The sequence below is a fragment of the Rhinoderma darwinii genome, unplaced genomic scaffold (genome assembly GCF_050947455.1).
Source record: "Rhinoderma darwinii isolate aRhiDar2 unplaced genomic scaffold, aRhiDar2.hap1 Scaffold_2612, whole genome shotgun sequence".
NCBI classification, from domain to species: Eukaryota; Metazoa; Chordata; class Amphibia; order Anura; family Rhinodermatidae; genus Rhinoderma; species Rhinoderma darwinii.
The window spans coordinates 258-19,078 of record NW_027462908.1 but is presented as its reverse complement, the minus strand read 5'-3'; the positions used below and the strand labels follow the sequence as shown (position 1 = coordinate 19,078).

Sequence of the window (18,821 nt, the reverse complement as noted above, 5' to 3'; positions counted from 1 at the left end):
CCACGTCCCCACGCATTCAGTACCTAAAATATGAAAGGGGCCGATCGATGATGAACTCAACACAAAACCTCAATTATTTTTTTCCTTTATTTGATCCACATTTTGTTATGAAGATTAGAAATCTTAGTAAGTGAATTATCTCCCGAACACTTCATCATTAATCATGTAAAAATAAATATATTCACCTATAAAGGAGACTTCTGCACTTATAGTCATTAAATGTACAAGACGAGCCCAGTCTGGTCTCAATGAAGCGTCGTCCATCTACAACGGAAACTTCTGCAACTTCCTCAGACTTTGCGTATCAATTCATTACCATTTTCAAAATCTCTGCTTGCTGTCAGTAAAATAGAAACTTCCTTATTTACATGGCTGAAAACCCATCATGCTCACACAGTTGAGGATTTGTTACAAAGTATTACTGTGCCTGCTAAACTGCCTAGAGTCCAAGCTGATACATTTTAACTGCACTGATACATTGTAACAAAAAGGAGAGAAATTTGTGCTGCTGCATTTTTAGCTCACAGAGGATGCCCTAGACTAGATACAATTGTAACAAACCCTCAGCTGTGAGAAGTATTAGGTCAGGACTGTTCTGGATGTAAAAACTTTATTCACTGACCGCAAGCAGAGATCTTGACATTTGTGAAAGTCTATTACAAAGTTGCAGAACTTTTCATTAAATGATTAAAGAGGTTTTCTGCAAATGCTTGAATAGACTCCTGTGAAAGGCCGGAGTCACGTCCCAATCAGAAAGCAGACAGGACCTCAGTCATGGCCTCCGCCATTAGAGAATCGTTATAAGAGGATGTCTCCCTGTTAGCGTACAGGGCTCCTATAGTGAGTGATGGGGGGGGGGGGTCTCACCTAGAGGTTCCCACGTCAATAGGCGGCAGCGTGTATCATGTAAAGAGCCCCCCCCCCCCCCCGTAATCAGAGCTTTTAAAGACAAACATTGACGTTTCCACAGTACAGTAATATCTGATCCAGAAGACCCCCGGCCCCTTCATATCATCCGGAAACACAATATACGGAGGCGACCTGTTATGTATCAGCGACTCTGGCTTCGACCACAAAGTTGTCAAACTGAGCAAACTCGAAGGATCCTGTACCTATGGCGACCCAACCATGCACAGGACCCAGCGTGATGACGTCCGACCACAGGGGGCTGCCGTTCAGCAGGCCGTAGGCGGAAAAACCCTGAATCAAATATAAAAGTAGAGTTATTATTAGACACATGCAGATCTGGAGAGCAGTGAGGTCTCTACTGTAGAATACAACATGTCTGGAGAGCGGTGATGTCACTACTGTATAATATAACTTCTATATGGAGAGCGGTGATGTCACTACTGTATAATACAACATGTCTGGAGAGCAGTGAGGTCACTACTGTATATTATAACATGTCTGGAGAGCGGTGATGTCACTACTGTATAATATAACTTCTATATGGAGAGCGGTGATGTCACTACTGTATAATACAACATGTCTGGAGAGCAGTGAGGTCACTACTGTATATTATAACATGTCTGGAGAGCGGTGATGTCACTACTGTATAATATAACATGTCTGGAGAGCAGTGAGGTCACTACTGTATAATATAAAATGTCTGGAGAGCGGTGATGTCACTACTGTATAATATAACTTCTATATGGAGAGCGGTGATGTCACTACTGTATAATACAACATGTCTGGAGAGCAGTGAGGTCACTACTGTATATTATAACATGTCTGGAGAGCAGTGAGGTCTCTACTGTATAATACAACATGTCTGGAGAGCGGTGATGTCACTACTGTATAATATAACTTCTATAAGGAGAGCGGTGATGTCACTACTGTATAATATAACTTCTATAAGGAGAGCGGTGATGTCACTACTGTATAATAGATCATGTCTGGAGAGCAGTGGTGTCACCTCCGTATTCTAGCACCAAAACAAAGCAATGGTCCCAATAACTAAGTGTTTGAACAAGTCAGGATCTTACCAAACTCTCCTAAATCCAAATAAACTTCTCTGAGACTTGCCGGTTTTATGTATTGATTCATAAGGTTTCATTTTTTACTCTTCTTTGCACCAGCAGCTTCACCATCCTGCCCCTAATATTATAACTTGAATCACAGGTCTGGCGGATTGCTCGTCTTCCTTACTTATGTGACCAGATATTTTCTCCATGATCCCCATTTCTGTACCTTCCTCTTTTTACAATATGTATGTTAATGTATATCAATAAACTTCATACTTTTTTTATTGCATTTCTTGGGTCTAGCACTTATGTCTCTATAGCAGTGATGTCACTACCGTATAATATCTGGAGAGCGATTATGTCACGGCTCTATAATTTAACATCTGTAGATATAGCTAAAGAGCCATATTGTCATATCTACAGATGTTAAATTATACAGCAGTGACATCACCGCTCTACAGATGTTATATCCGGAGACCGGTGATGTCACTGCTGTATAATATAAATTTTATATCTGAAGAATGTTGATGCGATTGCTGTATAATATAACTTCTAGCTAAAGAGCCGCATTGTCATAAGTTATATTATACAGCAATCACATCAACATTCTACAGGTTTTATAAAAGTTATATTATACAGCAGTGACATCACCGGTCTCCGGATATAACATCTGTAGAGCGGTGATGTCACTGATGTATAATATAACAGCTATCTGGAGACCGGTGATGTCACTACTGTATAATATAACTGATATCTGGAGACCGGTGATGTCACTGCTCTATAATAGAACAGCTATCTGGAGACCGGTGATGTCACTGCTGTATAATATAACAGCTATCGGGAGAGCGGTGATGTCACTGCTGTATAATATAACTGATATCTGGAGACTCGTGATGTCACTGCTGTATAATATAACAGCTATCGGGAGACCGGTGATGTCACTGCTGTATAATATAACGGCTATCGGGAGACCCGTGATGTCACTGCTGTATAATAAAACAGCTATCTGGAGACCGGTGATGTCACTGCTGTATAATATAACTTCTATCTGGAGAGCGGTGATGTCACTGCTGTATAATATAACTGATATCTGGAGAGCGGTGATGTCACTGCTGTATAACATAACTGATATCTGGAGAGCGGTGATGTCACTGCTGTATAACATAACTGATATCTGGAGACCGGTGATGTCACTGCTGTATAATAGAACAGCTATCTGGAGACCGGTGATGTCAATCTTTTAAAAAATGTTACAAGCCAAGAAAACGATCCGCATTCAGCTTCTTACCTCAACATGGAGGGTCAGTGTGTGCCAGTGTCTCGCCCGGACCCCCGACAGACCCTTACGTAGCACAATCTTCCCTTCTGTTAAAGGAAACCACAGTTACTAGGAGACAATCCAAAGCTGTGCTATATTGTGGCCTCCACTCTATGGGGGTGAGTACTTACGCAAATCCCCTGTGACTGTATATGTGCCATCCGCAAACACCCAGAAATAGATCCCCTTGGCCAAGTATGCGGGCGACCCGCCCTGATCCACCCTGGCGGCGATGAACACACTGCCCGCGTCAGGGGTCTCCATGTAGATGTCGCAGGTTACCGTAACGTTGGACCTGCGCGTAGGAGACGAGTCACGTTATTGGAGAGCGCGGAGCTCAGAACCATCACTGCAAATGGGCGAAGGTCTGTTTTTTATGTAAATAAAGCTTAGTCCTTGTAGAATAAAACTTTCTAATAGACTTTGTTTCAATTCCTAAACATTTCCAAGATTTCTGCTTGCTGTTTAGGAATTGGAACGCTCCCATCAACATCCATTGGCTGAAACCCTTCGGATGTAATCCTGGTCTCACAGCTGAGGTGTTGTTACAGTAGTATCCAGTCTGTTCAATTTTGTCAGAGCTCCCCCTCCTATTCTGATCATTTGCAACAATGTGTCAGTGCAGGTAAAACTTACTAGTCTGAGGTCCCCCTGCTACTCAATTAGTTTAAGGACCCAAATAAGTGAAAGGCGAAGTACTAATAATAATGAAGCATTTCTCACCATGAATAATCTCCTATAACGCTGATTGCCTGATTGGCGTCAGAAACCCAGGTGATTGGCCGCTGAGTCAGAACCTGACGGAACGTGAAGACGTGATCTCCGGGGTCCGAGGTGTTTGTGAAGTACTCAAAGACGCCTGACTGATCTGCGAAATAAGGGGCTTCGCTGAAGGGAGGGTTACCTAGATGAAGGGGGATACAAAAGAAACATTAACAGACCCATGCTGGGATTCCAGACCATCAGGTTACAGATTAACGGTCTTAAAGGAACCATCCAATATACGTCTCATATATACTGTATATCAATGGTGACAACACGGGAGACTATATTATAGCGAGATACTAGTTGCAGTATAGAGCGCCCCCTATAGATGAATTATCATGACGTCCAGCAGCTCAAGGCGGACATTAAATCTTGAAAAAAAGTAACAACTGGAAGTCACAGACTTTCCGGGACACGCTGGTTGGGAATGTCGACATTAATGGTCAGGACTTACGGACATTGAAGTTGTCCTTGTATTTTAAAGGGAAAGGTTGAGATTCTGGGGGGTTGGGATATGACCCTTTTTCTCCCGTGGTTATGGTGGTCAACGTGTACACCTCGTCCACTCCAAGCTCCAGAGTAAATGAACCACCAGAAACCTGAAAAACACAACAGCAGGTCGGCCGTTCATAAAGGTTCCTGTGATCAGCGCTGGGAGAAGAAGTCGAGAACAATCAGGGATGGAAAGATACTGGGAAAAAAGTTGTCAATGAGAATAGACAACTGAAGATTTATGAAATGTTAGATTACTGAGCCACTAAAACGTAGCAACCCCTTAGAGAGTGTAAGCGGCTATGATCAGGACCCCCCCCACCTCTTGTATCTCTGCTTATAGAGTGTAAGCTCCTATGGTCAGGACTCATCCCCCAGCTCCCCACACTTGTGTTACTAGTAAATCTTTTACAAGGTATTACAATGTTACCGGTATCGCTGACTTCTTCATGAACAGGGCGGGTTTGGTGGCGTTGGCGCACAGCTTGGAATACCAGACCTGCAACAACTTCAGATCATTCTACGGGGGGAAAGAATAAGAATTCATATTAGAACGCTCTGCATTATCGTATATCGTATATATTTCACCACTAACATTTCGATACTTACAAAGGACCCGTCCATCTTGAAGGTGGCGTTCTGCGCAGAGACGTTAAATTTGGGCAGTGGGGGCCGGATACAGATGGAATTGTCATGAGACTGGAGACAAAATGGAGATGAGGATTACACGCATTCTAGATGGGGGGGGGGGGGATAAGCCGAACGTTGTAAGACTTACAATAATAAAGGGGATGTGCGAGGCTGGGAGAAAGGTTTTTTTTTTGTGTGTTTGTTAGAAACAGCGCCACTTTTATCCATGGCTGTCTCTGGTATTGCAGCTTTTCCAAATACAGGTGAATATCAGACACAGCCCAAGGACAGAAGTGGCGCTAGTTCTAGCAAAGAACATCCCACCTTCTAATGTCACACAATGTAAAACAGAGGAAGTCAAAAGCTTCCAGATAGCAGGAAATATTTATGGTCTATAACTCCCTGGATACATTATAATCCTGGTATAAAACAATGGAACATATAGTGCGGATCTCCAATTGTGGAGAATGAAAGTCCACGTCTGGGGCTCTGTCACCTCTGGGGCTATAAAATGATGAAATGCACAGTGTTCCTATGTTGTTTTTTAATACAATAAAAAAAGAAGAGGAGGGGGATGCAGCTGCAGCTTCTCTATCTGTGAGGGGAGACACTTGATTGGCTAGGAGTTGCCAGCACAGCTCTGACATCACACAAGGAAGAGCCCACCCACTAAGCAGGTACAAAGAAATAAAAAAGCATTTATAGAAACCAGCAGGAAAAAGACCCCAAATCTGCAGATTTCCGGCTGCTCCTGTCCCATCCATAGACCTTCACAGTTTCTCATAGGCAGAAGGCATGGATTATATTACATGTGTGTCCCTCACAGTCCCTCTGCAGAGTCCACATCCAGGACGGGCATCTCACACATCAGCTCATTTCCTCCATACAATATCCTGCAGATCAGGGGTACTCTACAGAGGGACAGTGAGGGGGGACACGCAGAAGTAGCAGAACTATAAAAACTGAACACCTCCTGCGTCTTACCATGGTCTCAATAATAATGGTGATGTTCCCCTTCCTGTCGGTGAGGGCCACGTAGCTCCCGCCTTTCTCCAGGTGACCGACCGTCCGCAGGTAATACCACCCCGGCTGCGTAAACTGAGTGGTGTGCGCTGAAACAGACGAAACGCATCAACGTGGAGTCCGGACTGATACACTGTAGTAAATCTGGACTGAAGGTTTGTGCTGATGTGTTTAGCCCACCAAGCATTGTTTAGACTGATACACTGTAACAAACTCTCAGTTGAGTGAGTATTTGCTTTATTTGATGTGCAGGTGAATTAAAGGGGTTGCAAGGTTGGAAAAACAAATGCTTTTTTCCCCAGAAACAGCGCCTCACCTGTCCATGGGTTGTTTCTGGTATTGCAGCTCAGATACACTGAAATTAATTCAGCTCCGCTGTAATACGAGTCACAACCCATAGAGAAAAGTGGCGCTGTTTTGAAGGAAGCATCTGTTTTTACTAATACTGTGCACTTTTTTTAAAACTATAGTTCTCTGCAATGTAAAGCCGTGGAGAGGCTAAAAGTAGGACTGATGAATACAATTTATTGCTCCCTGTTATTAGCCACTCAAGCGGGAGGTGATACATGTTTGGGCTGACCTGTAAGAATGACCTGATATATGACTGATCGTCCGCCTCCTGTATAACGTGTATGGCCAGGTGTACCCAGGAATTACCTGTTATCCAGATCGGAGAGGACACGTCATAATTGCCGCTCCACGGTTCCTTGGCTGTCATCAATCCTTCCCGACCAAATGGCAGCTGCTCATAATAACTGGCCACAAGGTTCCAGGAGATGGTTCTAGAAAAGAAATAACGGGTGTCTCGAGTCACAGGAGAAGAGACAATGAAACTGAAGGAAAACCGATACACAGGACACGGGGACGGAGGACAGACGGCCGCCAGACAGGGAGACGGAGGACAGACGGCCGCCAGACAGGGAGACGGAGGACAGACGGCCGCCAGACAGGGAGACGGAGGACAGACGGCCGCCAGACAGGGAGACGGAGGACAGACGGCCGCCAGACAGGGAGACGGAGGACAGACGGCCGCCAGACAGGGAGACGGAGGACAGACGGCCGCCAGACAGGGAGACGGAGGACAGACGGCCGCCAGACAGGGAGACGGAGGACAGACGGCCGCCAGACAGGGAGACGGAGGACAGACGGCCGCCAGACAGGGAGACGGAGGACAGACGGCCGCCAGACAGGGAGACGGAGGACAGACGGCCGCCAGACAGGGAGACGGAGGACAGACGGCCGCCAGACAGGGAGACGGAGGACAGACGGCCGCCAGACAGGGAGACGGAGGACAGACGGCCGCCAGACAGGGAGACGGAGGACAGACGGCCGCCAGACAGGGAGACGGCCGCCAGACGGCCGCCAGACAGGGAGACGGCCGCCAGACGGCCGCCAGACAGGGAGACGGCCGCCAGACGGCCGCCAGACAGGGAGACGGAGGACAGACGGCCGCCAGACAGGGAGACGGAGGACAGACGGCCGCCAGACAGGGAGACGGAGGACAGACGGCCGCCAGACAGGGAGACGGAGGACAGACGGCCGCCAGACAGGGAGACGGAGGACAGACGGCCGCCAGACAGGGAGACGGAGGACAGACGGCCGCCAGACAGGGAGACGGAGGACAGACGGCCGCCAGACAGGGAGACGGAGGACAGACGGCCGCCAGACAGGGAGACGGAGGACAGACGGCCGCCAGACAGGGAGACGGAGGACAGACGGCCGCCAGACAGGGAGACGGAGGACAGACGGCCGCCAGACAGGGAGACGGAGGACAGACGGCCGCCAGACAGGGAGACGGAGGACAGACGGCCGCCAGACAGGGAGACGGAGGACAGACGGCCGCCAGACAGGGAGACGGAGGACAGACGGCCGCCAGACAGGGAGACGGAGGACAGACGGCCGCCAGACAGGGAGACGGAGGACAGACGGCCGCCAGACAGGGAGACGGAGGACAGACGGCCGCCAGACAGGGAGACGGAGGACAGACGGCCGCCAGACAGGGAGACGGAGGACAGACGGCCGCCAGACAGGGAGACGGAGGACAGACGGCCGCCAGACAGGGAGACGGAGGACAGACGGCCGCCAGACAGGGAGACGGAGGACAGACGGCCGCCAGACAGGGAGACGGAGGACAGACGGCCGCCAGACAGGGAGACGGAGGACAGACGGCCGCCAGACAGGGAGACGGAGGACAGACGGCCGCCAGACAGGGAGACGGAGGACAGACGGCCGCCAGACAGGGAGACGGAGGACAGACGGCCGCCAGACAGGGAGACGGAGGACAGACGGCCGCCAGACAGGGAGACGGAGGACAGACGGCCGCCAGACAGGGAGACGGAGGACAGACGGCCGCCAGACAGGGAGACGGAGGACAGACGGCCGCCAGACAGGGAGACGGAGGACAGACGGCCGCCAGACAGGGAGACGGAGGACAGACGGCCGCCAGACAGGGAGACGGAGGACAGACGGCCGCCAGACAGGGAGACGGAGGACAGACGGCCGCCAGACAGGGAGACGGAGGACAGACGGCCGCCAGACAGGGAGACGGAGGACAGACGGCCGCCAGACAGGGAGACGGAGGACAGACGGCCGCCAGACAGGGAGACGGAGGACAGACGGCCGCCAGACAGGGAGACGGAGGACAGACGGCCGCCAGACAGGGAGACGGAGGACAGACGGCCGCCAGACAGGGAGACGGAGGACAGACGGCCGCCAGACAGGGAGACGGAGGACAGACGGCCGCCAGACAGGGAGACGGAGGACAGACGGCCGCCAGACAGGGAGACGGAGGACAGACGGCCGCCAGACAGGGAGACGGAGGACAGACGGCCGCCAGACAGGGAGACGGAGGACAGACGGCCGCCAGACAGGGAGACGGAGGACAGACGGCCGCCAGACAGGGAGACGGAGGACAGACGGCCGCCAGACAGGGAGACGGAGGACAGACGGCCGCCAGACAGGGAGACGGAGGACAGACGGCCGCCAGACAGGGAGACGGAGGACAGACGGCCGCCAGACAGGGAGACGGAGGACAGACGGCCGCCAGACAGGGAGACGGAGGACAGACGGCCGCCAGACAGGGAGACGGAGGACAGACGGCCGCCAGACAGGGAGACGGAGGACAGACGGCCGCCAGACAGGGAGACGGAGGACAGACGGCCGCCAGACAGGGAGACGGAGGACAGACGGCCGCCAGACAGGGAGACGGAGGACAGACGGCCGCCAGACAGGGAGACGGAGGACAGACGGCCGCCAGACAGGGAGACGGAGGACAGACGGCCGCCAGACAGGGAGACGGAGGACAGACGGCCGCCAGACAGGGAGACGGAGGACAGACGGCCGCCAGACAGGGAGACGGAGGACAGACGGCCGCCAGACAGGGAGACGGAGGACAGACGGCCGCCAGACAGGGAGACGGAGGACAGACGGCCGCCAGACAGGGAGACGGAGGACAGACGGCCGCCAGACAGGGAGACGGAGGACAGACGGCCGCCAGACAGGGAGACGGAGGACAGACGGCCGCCAGACAGGGAGACGGAGGACAGACGGCCGCCAGACAGGGAGACGGAGGACAGACGGCCGCCAGACAGGGAGACGGAGGACAGACGGCCGCCAGACAGGGAGACGGAGGACAGACGGCCGCCAGACAGGGAGACGGAGGACAGACGGCCGCCAGACAGGGAGACGGAGGACAGTCGGCCGCCAGACAGGGAGACGGAGGACAGACGGCCGCCAGACAGGGAGACGGAGGACAGACGGCCGCCAGACAGGGAGACGGAGGACAGACGGCCGCCAGACAGGGAGACGGAGGACAGACGGCCGCCAGACAGGGAGACGGAGGACAGACGGCCGCCAGACAGGGAGACGGAGGACAGACGGCCGCCAGACAGGGAGACGGAGGACAGACGGCCGCCAGACAGGGAGACGGAGGACAGACGGCCGCCAGACAGGGAGACGGAGGACAGACGGCCGCCAGACAGGGAGACGGAGGACAGACGGCCGCCAGACAGGGAGACGGAGGACAGACGGCCGCCAGACAGGGAGACGGAGGACAGACGGCCGCCAGACAGGGAGACGGAGGACAGACGGCCGCCAGACAGGGAGACGGAGGACAGACGGCCGCCAGACAGGGAGACGGAGGACAGACGGCCGCCAGACAGGGAGACGGAGGACAGACGGCCGCCAGACAGGGAGACGGAGGACAGACGGCCGCCAGACAGGGAGACGGAGGACAGACGGCCGCCAGACAGGGAGACGGAGGACAGACGGCCGCCAGACAGGGAGACGGAGGACAGACGGCCGCCAGACAGGGAGACGGAGGACAGACGGCCGCCAGACAGGGAGACGGAGGACAGACGGCCGCCAGACAGGGAGACGGAGGACAGACGGCCGCCAGACAGGGAGACGGAGGACAGACGGCCGCCAGACAGGGAGACGGAGGACAGACGGCCGCCAGACAGGGAGACGGAGGACAGACGGCCGCCAGACAGGGAGACGGAGGACAGACGGCCGCCAGACAGGGAGACGGAGGACAGACGGCCGCCAGACAGGGAGACGGAGGACAGACGGCCGCCAGACAGGGAGACGGAGGACAGACGGCCGCCAGACAGGGAGACGGAGGACAGACGGCCGCCAGACAGGGAGACGGAGGACAGACGGCCGCCAGACAGGGAGACGGAGGACAGACGGCCGCCAGACAGGGAGACGGAGGACAGACGGCCGCCAGACAGGGAGACGGAGGACAGTCGGCCGCCAGACAGGGAGACGGAGGACAGACGGCCGCCAGACAGGGAGACGGAGGACAGTCGGCCGCCAGACAGGGAGACGGAGGACAGACGGCCGCCAGACAGGGAGACGGAGGACAGACGGCCGCCAGACAGGGAGACGGAGGACAGACGGCCGCCAGACAGGGAGACGGAGGACAGACGGCCGCCAGACACTAATACAGAGGCCACGACCGCCAGACACGAATACAGAGGACACTACCACAAGCTCCAGGCACCCAACATATATCATCTAAGTGATAAATCACCATCAATCATTTCACTTACGATGTCATGTTACCATTAACATAATTCTGGTTGAGGATTCGAGCCCAACAGCCGCCTCCAACCTCATCATTAAAAGTGCTGTAATCTTCTGAAGACCAAAGCTTCTTCCCTGTAGACACGGCGTCTTCACAAGTGTGAGTCCCAGGATAGTGAGCCCTAATAAATATAGAACACAGAATAACAGCGGAGCCTATGCATACACCAGAGAGCAGCGGTGACAACACTGAGAATGCAGCCTATCCATTCACTAGAGAGCAGTGGTGACATCACTGAGAATGCAGCCTATCCATACACCAGAGAGCAGCGGTGACGTCACTGAGAATGCAGCCTATCCATCCACTAGAGAGCAGAACATAATAAAACCATGGCAGGGAAAACGTAGATAATAAGACTGTACCATCTGAACTTTCCAGGGCGAATAGTGAATGCAGCTCTGGAGTATAATACAGGATGTAACTCAGGATCAGTACAGGATAAGTAATGTAATGTATGTACACAGTGACTCCACCAGCAGAATAGTGAGTGCAGCTCTGGAGTATATTACAGGATATAACTCAGGATCAGTACAGGATAAGTAATGTAATGTATGTACACAGTGACTCCACCAGCAGAATAGTGAGTGCAGCTCTGGAGTATAATACAGGATGTAACTCAGGATCAGTACAGGATAAGTAATGTATGCACATAGTGACTCCACACACTCCACACACAGACTGTTAGACATCTTCAGTAGTACATTAGATGACATCAGTCCGTGTGCAGTCCTGGTTTGGTTGTGCTATATGTCAGGATTAGATCGCTGGATGAAGCAGAGTCTCCTACCCTATTATATCGATCACTCTGAGGAGCTCGGCGTCTTGCAGCATTTGGTAAGCGATCGGCTGCCACATATTATCGCTGGCTATGATCCTCACCCGCTCCAGGCCGCTTTTGTCCAGGGTGTAGCGCAGTAACTTTATAGGAAAGAGGGTGAAGCAGGGAGAGAAGAGAAGAGCGCAGATCACCAAATATCCTAGAGAGACGTAACAGACATTACTAGAGATGATATGAGACGCGGGGGGTGATGCACACGGACCCTTCCCACACGTAGGAAACTTTGAAACAGAATTGAAGTGTTTTTTCCTAATGCCTTTGAAAAGGAAAACTGCAGTATTAAAAAAACACAGGGATTTTACGTGCAGGTCACGGATACAGGAATATATGAAGCCGTATAATTATACAGTGACAAGCAGACAGGGAGTAGGAGGGGGATGCAGCTGCAGTTTCTGCCCATGAGACTGCTTTATTTGAGAGGGGGGAGGGAGCAGCAGGGGGAGACATCTGATTGGCTCAGAGAAAACAGCACAGCTCTTACATGACCAGAAAAAAAAAAGAAAAAAAGAGGGGTCCTGTCACTCCCCCAAGTTTGTTCTCCCCAATGGCCCCCATGTCAAGACAGAGTCGTCGCCCTCAGGTCATGCTCTTATGTAAGCAGAGTGAAAGTGGGGAGGGGGGGGGGGACGTACACAAAGCTTTTTTGAGTTTTGCCCAGAATGCTTTTCTTTATGCACAGGAGCAGTATTAAAAAGAACAAGCAGACGCGTGCCTGACCAGAAGAGCTAACAATCCAGCAGCCCAAATGTCGTCCATTGTTTCTTAGCAGGTCCGCATAACGTGGAGTAACTTTGTAATTCCTTTTCTTTACATATTTTCTTCTGATCTTAAGTGACATCACATATTATACTCCAATCACCTCCAGAGCTGCAGTCACAATTTTGCGGTTACATAATCTCTTATACGATCATCATATCCAGAGCTGCATTTGCAATTCAACTGGTTTCTTGTTGATTTTAATGCGGATCTCCTGGCTAGCCCTACTGTTTGAGTATCTGTACATAAAAACTGCCCAGCTGTACTGCATTGTGGTAGATGTAGTGGAGTTTACAACCTGATACTTTGGTCATCTAGGGAATAGATTATATTGCTTAAAATCTCTCCGCTCATGATGGAATCATCCCTCAGAGGGGGTGTCAAATTAGTTGACATGTCCTGTCCCCCTTAGGCTGCATCTGATGTGTGTTATATAGTAAAGCCCATTTCACCTATTACTGGGGACGTCTGGATTAGTCAGCCCCTCTAAATCTGCCCCATTCTGCCATGCGGAGTTCAGAGTGGGCGCCCCCTATCGTACCCCCATCTTTTAGCCATAAATAGCTATTACTTTGGAAGACCCGTAACATCTGTGCATCACCCGGGTGGGACATTCATTTTAATAGGGGCCAAGGAAACAACAGCCGACCCCTTCCTGCTGCTGACACCCCCCTAACACCTACTACAGCAGATGAGGCTGCTCAGATTTGCAGTCCTATGTAAACTCTCACTTACCCTATGATCTGCACAGCATCATTTAGATAAGGATCAACTACCAGGTCATGTGCAATCTCCCAGTTTCCATCTGCAGCGATGATACCGACGTTGTGTAACCCCAGCCTGTCCAGTGTGCGGCGGAGAACCTCAGGGACAAAGGTAACATGTCAGCCATAGCCACAGAGGCATCGTCACCACCGCGGCCTCCCCCCTGGTCTCTACAGTCTACCCCCCCACCCCTGCCGACTCCTCAAAGAGAAAAGGGGCGAGAGCCACACTTAATCCAGAATAGCGGCTCTGATAATGTGATCGTACAGCGGTAAAGTGGCATGGAAAAAAAGTCAATTCTGATAACCCGTCATCCTCGTGACTGCCAAAGTGCCAGATAATCAGAATTTCCCAAACCATTGGACTTGGAGTATGTACATCCGGCCTGACCGGTCCACGTCACCCGTTCTCAGTGGCATTGACGTGCCAGTGCAGCATCATGGCAGCCGTGGTATTTCATCAACAGCCCTGGAACCATTGAGATCACCACTGGGGACAGGATAGCCGTAGTAGACCCTTTGCGTCAGACGCCAGATTATCAATTAACCTGCTAATCCAGCAATGAAATATTCTCATTTTATGCCAGATTAGCAAAATTTCCAGACTACAAAGTGCCAAATTAAGAGACTTTAATGCAGCACAAACAGAACCAGAGAGGAGACGCGGTGCATACTGGGCGTCCCCTGTGCTTTATACTCCTTCACCTCCCCTGTTTGTGCCAGTACGTCACTGCTTGGTACGAGTCAGTTAGGACATTAGCTTTCCGATTGTGAGCTCTTCAGGTAAGGAAGTCTGGCTGTGAGGGGTTTGTTAATGAGAACACAATCAGCCTCTATTATCGCTGGGAGCAAAAACATCACAGATTAAAAGACTAAGCAAAAGCTGCGACTCTGGACAGGAAAACGGAAGCGATGGCGTCCGACGCCAGGAACTTACCTTTATATAAGTGGCATCAAAGGCTCGCTCGTTCCATATCTGAGGAGGAGAGAGAGACAAGTGAGAACGACGTCCCAGTATAGAAGCGTCACACATGACTCCTGACCGGCTGCATTATTACCGGTCCCATCGTTACTTCCCCCACGTCCCTCTCCATATAACATGCAAGCTCAACGCCGACATTTATAGGAGAGTCCGGACTACAGCACCATATACAGCTATTCCTGCCCGCTCCTCCATACGCTCAGCTCCACGTGTGTATTTAAAAGGGAGAAGAGAATAAGCCGCTCTTCTCTGGCAGCTGCTTATCTCCTGCAGGCACAAAGGATCAGGTATGATGAAATCCAACATGCCCGATCCTTTTTTGCTCCCATCTGCCATCGGGCCACCCCCATATACATCAGTCGGGATGTTGTGATGTGCATTTGCACCTTCAAATACACCAAATCTAAAAGACATCCAACACAGGCGCAGCCGGCAGTACATGACCTGAGGGGATTACGGCCGCCACACTTATGGTAGTGGAGCGTTCCCTTGTTCTTCCCATCAGAACGGGTAGCGATTTCCCACAGTGTATAATTTGAATGGGGGAAATACTGGACCCCACAGTTTCACCCTAAAAAAAAAAATCTCACCTAAAAATTGTTCGGATTGTTAAAAATGGTCTCTACACGTACGGCCATAAAGTGGAGCTCTGCTCAGCATCATGGTTACAGTTAAACTACATACAGCGCTGACTAACTGTATTGCATTGTGGGAGATGCAGAGTTCTAGATGTAATCACTTAATCTCTGACAAAACACCACAGCAGAGCGTGCCCTGTACAGACACTGAATACAAAGGGGATTGTAGTGAAAGGCAAGTTCCGCAGCCTGAGAGCTAACAGAAAGCCAGTAGAATTTAGGATGCAGCTCTGGATGTGACTGGACGAAGTAGTGAGCAATTTTTGGTAAGACAAAGAGCCCCGCGCGTGACAACTTATGTACTGATGACTTGTGCCCACACTCACCCCCACATAGTCTATGTCCAAGTCATGGTACTGCTTAGCGCCAATGATCCAAGAGACGACGTAGTACGCGGTGACGTCCGGAAAGTCATACGGCCAATTCTTGCCATTACCGATCCAGCCAGGAAATGCCCAGGGCAGCCCTAATACAAGGATTAAGATTAATACAGACAATGAGCCCTAGCAGCAGAGGAGCCACTCATACTGGCCACAGCTGGAGCTCCCGGGGGAGCCCCTGTGAGCTCTGCGGCCAGGGCGGGGTCCCCTGTGAGCCCCCTGGGCCAGGGCGGGGTGTGCAAGATAAGACGATCCATGATGGGGACATCCGGACAAACATCGCTCCACTCACCCACAAGTTTAATGTCTGGATTCCTCTTCTTGGCTTCTTTCATCAACCACCATTCATACCCCCGGAAGTAGTTCTGGTCGTCAGGGTAGTGCATGTGCGAGGGCTCCGTGCCATCTGAGGAGAAGTAAAGGATCTCTATGTAAATGCGCCAATCACGAGACAGGTGCCCTTTAAGTATTGCCTTATGCCCCTAAATAGTTAAAATAAAAAACAGGTGCTAAGAGCTCCGGATATATTGGGGTTCTGTAAACTGCTCCTGTCATCTTCTTGGTGACGCTGTTTGGACAATGAGAGGCCACCGTTCACAGTGTCCCAAAACCCCAGCTCAGGGGGCTGCTGATTTAAAGGGGTTAACCAGTATGGATAACAAATTTTTCGTTTGTAGGGTCTCCAAACTGTACACTTATGGGGGACCTTCCTAAAGCTGGAGGTCTGCTAAGTGCAGCAGCACAAATCTCTCTCCTGTCCTGATAGTTTGTTACATTTTACCTGAACGGATACATTGTATCAGTCTAGAGTCCGGCTCAGGAGGATTGTCTGGACTGGATACAACTGTAACAAACCATTAGCTGTGAGTAGTTTTCTGATGAACTTTTGCCTGCCCACATTTTAGAATAATTAATAATGTATTAGAGAAATGAACCAACGTTCTGTGACGCAGAGGAGCCGGTGATGTTCGCCGTGCCGCCGTTATTGTAAAGCCTTCCACTTCCTAAATGACGCTGCCGGCTGTGGTTTATGACACACGAACATCCTGCAAAACTCAAACCACGACGACCTGATAATGGAGGAAATGTTGCAGTGTACAGAGGAGGCGCTCCGCAATCCGGCACCCAATGCTCCAAAACACCTGCTAATCCGGCATGCTGCAAAATTAGAATCCTGCTGGATTAGTAGGAAAATTATCCAGCAAGGGGCACCAGGGTAAGTATGTAGAGTATATGTAAACGAGTGTGTATGTTTAAACTTCCAGTAGTCCAGCACGTCCAATAATCCAGCTATTCAATGGTCAGGCGGATGCAGAATTATTTTACTAACTATAATAAAATTACCACAATACATTAGTAACAGGCTGAGGCAATATATCCCCGCTTTATATTAGCCTGACATAAAAAGGTGCCGTCCCTTTAAGAAGCAGCTGGAGTCCTGACGTTACCCAGGACTACAATGATTATCAGAGGTGTCACCGTTACCTGCAGAAGCAGAGCACGCCCAGCCGTGTCCTATACAAAAAAAAGTCCCGTTCCCCCGGGGGATTGTTGCCTGCTGTGTATTCTCATCAGGGTTGGCTGTTCCGCTAGTTAATAGCTCTGCTCCATTATGACAGGGCTATAATCAATCAGTGACTCCCGCTCATCTGCATCGTATATTGGAGTCTATGGCAGTCTGGAATCCACCTCCTGTCTCAGAGGCTCAGGCTGCTCTGCCCGTCTATAATGCTTTACACTGCAGCTCAGTTCCATTAGGACATAGTTACGATCTGTGTCTCCATCTTAGCCATATTGTCTATAGTAGTCTAAAATTCATCAAAGGCTTAGGTTATTGTTCTGTCCCTCCACCATGCTTTACACTGCAGCTCTGCTTGTATACACCGGCTGACGAGTATAAACACAAGCCCGGCAGGAAGTCAGTACACGGACAGAAGATTGTAAACTATAAGGGTATGGTCACACGTACACGTCCGATACGCCTGAAATTACAGAGCTGTTTTCAGGAGAAAACATCTCCTGCATTTCAGACGTAATGGCAAGTGCAGGCGCTTTTCGCTGCGTCCGTTACAGGCACTTCTTTGACGCGGGCGTCTATTTTACGCACCGTCTTTTTACAGCAACGTGTAAAAAAAAATGACCGTCGGCCCAGAACATCGTAAAACCCATTCAAATGAATGGACAGATGTTTGCCGACACTTTGGAGCCGTATTTTCGGATGTAATTCGAGGATAAAACGGCCGAATTACGTCCGTAAATAGGGTGTGTGAACCCAGCCTAAGTGAGAAGGTCATCAGGAAACGGCTGAGGGGGAGGAGTCTCAGGAAGTCGTGCCAGCAATGCATGAACAGAATACAGGCTGCCATAAAACAGCGCTTGTAAAGGTAAAGATTATTGCTGCTTCTACAGATTCCCTAATGTATGATAAAATTGTCCCCCGTGAGGTGGAGATGTAACTTACCTGTAGTCTGAGCATCGCCCCCAATCTCCACTTTAAAGATGTGCAAAGACGCTCCAAAGTTTGGCTGCAAAAAAAAAAAAAAAGTATAAAAAATAAATATATTTTTTTTAAAAAAACAGATACAAAACACTTAAGAACTCCCTAGTAAACGCCAATGATACGTAGCCGATACAATCCACAGCTCACGGACGTCTCATCTGCTCCTGAGAGGCAGGGAAGGATCTACCACAACTCCCAGCATCCTCTCTGAGACCAGAGAAAACATCTGACCCTCTCCATGGATTATGATCTAATATCTACGTCTGCAATAAACAACCGGCGGCCACAGACCAGATCCTTTATAGCAGGTAGTTCCCTCCCCACCACTCTAGGATAAGCGGCTGCAGCAGCGATTGGCAGCCCCCGCTCCACATAATCGTTCATATGTAGGTCACAAATTTAAGTTCTTTACAGGAAAAGATGAAATGTTGCACAGATCTGCCCCCAGACAGGGCACAGTAACTCCAGCTTAGCTGCGCTTTCTATTAAAGTCTGAGCTGGTCTGAAGTCCCTACCCCATACTTTACACTACAGCTCTGCTTGTTTAGAGTGGCTGCTGTGTAGAAGCACAAGATCAGCAGGAAGTCAGTACATAGAGAGAGGATTACATTACAGTAAGGACAGGAGATTATAAACTACAACTAATTCACTATGACAAGAAGATTATCAGGAAACCGCTGCCATC

The 18,821-nt window shown here is 50.6% G+C and overlaps 1 protein-coding gene across 2 annotated transcripts; it reads right to left on the bottom strand.

Annotated features, from left to right (window-relative positions):
• Positions 1–68: 68 nt before the first annotated feature.
• LOC142703191 (galactocerebrosidase-like) lies at positions 69–18,174 on the bottom strand. 2 transcript variants are annotated; one of them, XM_075848208.1, is made up of 15 exons: positions 18,098–18,174; positions 15,929–16,042; positions 15,583–15,722; positions 14,574–14,612; positions 13,608–13,735; positions 11,244–11,399; positions 6,850–6,974; positions 6,154–6,281; positions 5,149–5,238; positions 4,970–5,059; positions 4,502–4,646; positions 4,006–4,186; positions 3,414–3,577; positions 3,253–3,329; positions 69–1,200 (listed from the first exon to the last, which is right to left on the bottom strand). In XM_075848208.1, exons 2-15 carry the CDS (start codon positions 16,020–16,022, stop codon positions 1,045–1,047), a joined length of 1,713 nt encoding a protein of 570 aa, XP_075704323.1. In that variant the 5' UTR covers positions 16,023–16,042; positions 18,098–18,174; the 3' UTR covers positions 69–1,044. The 2 variants fall into 2 exon arrangements, with proteins under 2 accessions (XP_075704323.1, XP_075704322.1); XM_075848207.1 differs by lacking the exon at positions 13,608–13,735 and adding an exon at positions 12,066–12,196.
• Positions 18,175–18,821: the final 647 nt, after the last annotated feature.

Bases quoted from the DNA above. Each gene is read 5' to 3' on its own strand.
- LOC142703191 (XM_075848207.1), bottom strand. From the start codon at position 16,022: ATGCACTACCCTGACGACCAGAACTACTTCCGGGGGTATGAATGGTGG. The intron at 5,239-6,153 runs GTAAGACGCAGG...TTTTGTCTCCAG, and splicing joins CCATTATTATTGAGACCATG to TCTCATGACAATTCCATCTG. The intron at 4,187-4,501 runs GTAAGTCCTGAC...CCCTTCATCTAG, and splicing joins CAAGGACAACTTCAATGTCC to GTAACCCTCCCTTCAGCGAA.